Here is a 928-nt window from a genome sequence, read left to right on the forward strand (position 1 = left end):
AAGGGGAGGGGGAGGGGAAGGGTGGGGATTTCCCCTACTGAGGTCCCATGGCAGGTGAGAGGCTGAAGGGGAAGGGTCCCCCTGGTGCCCACCCTGCCCTGACACCACCATGTGCTGTGCCTCAGCCAGCGGCCCCGCCGGCAGCGCATGCCCTACCACTACTATGAGCCCAAGGGGCCGGATGAGTGTGTCACCTACATTCAGAACGAGCACAGCCGCAAGGGCAACCACCACCGCTTCATCACTGAGAAGAGGGTCTTCTCGTCGTGGGCCCAGCTGTACGGCATCACCTTCTCCCACCCCTCCTGGACCTAAGCCAACCTGCCTGGGGGATCTCCCGAAGGACACAGAAGTGGCTCTGGGCTCAGCCAACCGAGCTGGAGCCAGCTTCTGAGCAATCGAGGCTGGTGACAGTGTCTCCCAGCCAATCGGGGCCTTGATGAGGGTATATCCTCCAGCCAGTCAGAGTGCCTGGGGGTATCTCTTGGCCAATCAGGGATTTGGGATTCTATGTGGGTCATCAGGGGTGTCAGGTCTTTCTTGTCCAGTCAGGGTCTGAGCATAGTCAGTCAGGGTACAGGGGTCTTTCTGAGTCAGTCTGAGGCTAGGAACATGTCCTTTCCCATGAGGCCTTGGTTCAGAGCCGCAGGAATGGACCCAAATCACTCTCTACTCACCTGGGACCATAGGGTCCTTCCCAAGGAGCCAGGAATGGGGCGTTGGCCCCTCAGTTCCTCCATCACTGGGAGACAGTATGTGGGCAGGAGCTGTACGGGAGCCAGCTACAATCTGGGGGCTGTGGGGAGGCTGGTGAGGAGGGAGGCTGGTATCCGGGTCTTGGCGCCCCCCAAGTGACCTTGGACAAACCCCTCCCGTCCTCTGGGCACTGGTCTGCCCACATAGGGTTCTACTGTGGTGTCTGAGACCC

General features: G+C 60.3%; 1 protein-coding gene across 1 annotated transcript in view; it reads left to right on the plus strand.

Annotated features, from left to right (window-relative positions):
- The window catches only part of St6galnac6 (ST6 (alpha-N-acetyl-neuraminyl-2,3-beta-galactosyl-1,3)-N-acetylgalactosaminide alpha-2,6-sialyltransferase 6), a gene marked incomplete at its 5' end in the record, with an annotated part of 21,036 nt that extends 20,480 nt beyond the window's left edge, over positions 1 to 556 (plus strand). The window contains 1 exon segment of the mRNA XM_005382400.2: positions 126 to 556. Coding sequence (XP_005382457.2) covers positions 126 to 315 — 190 coding nt within the window.
- Positions 557 to 928: the final 372 nt, after the last annotated feature.

The sequence above is a fragment of the Chinchilla lanigera genome, unplaced genomic scaffold (genome assembly GCF_000276665.1).
Source record: "Chinchilla lanigera isolate Chin_1 unplaced genomic scaffold, ChiLan1.0 scaffold00018, whole genome shotgun sequence".
NCBI lineage: Eukaryota > Metazoa > Chordata > Mammalia > Rodentia > Chinchillidae > Chinchilla > Chinchilla lanigera.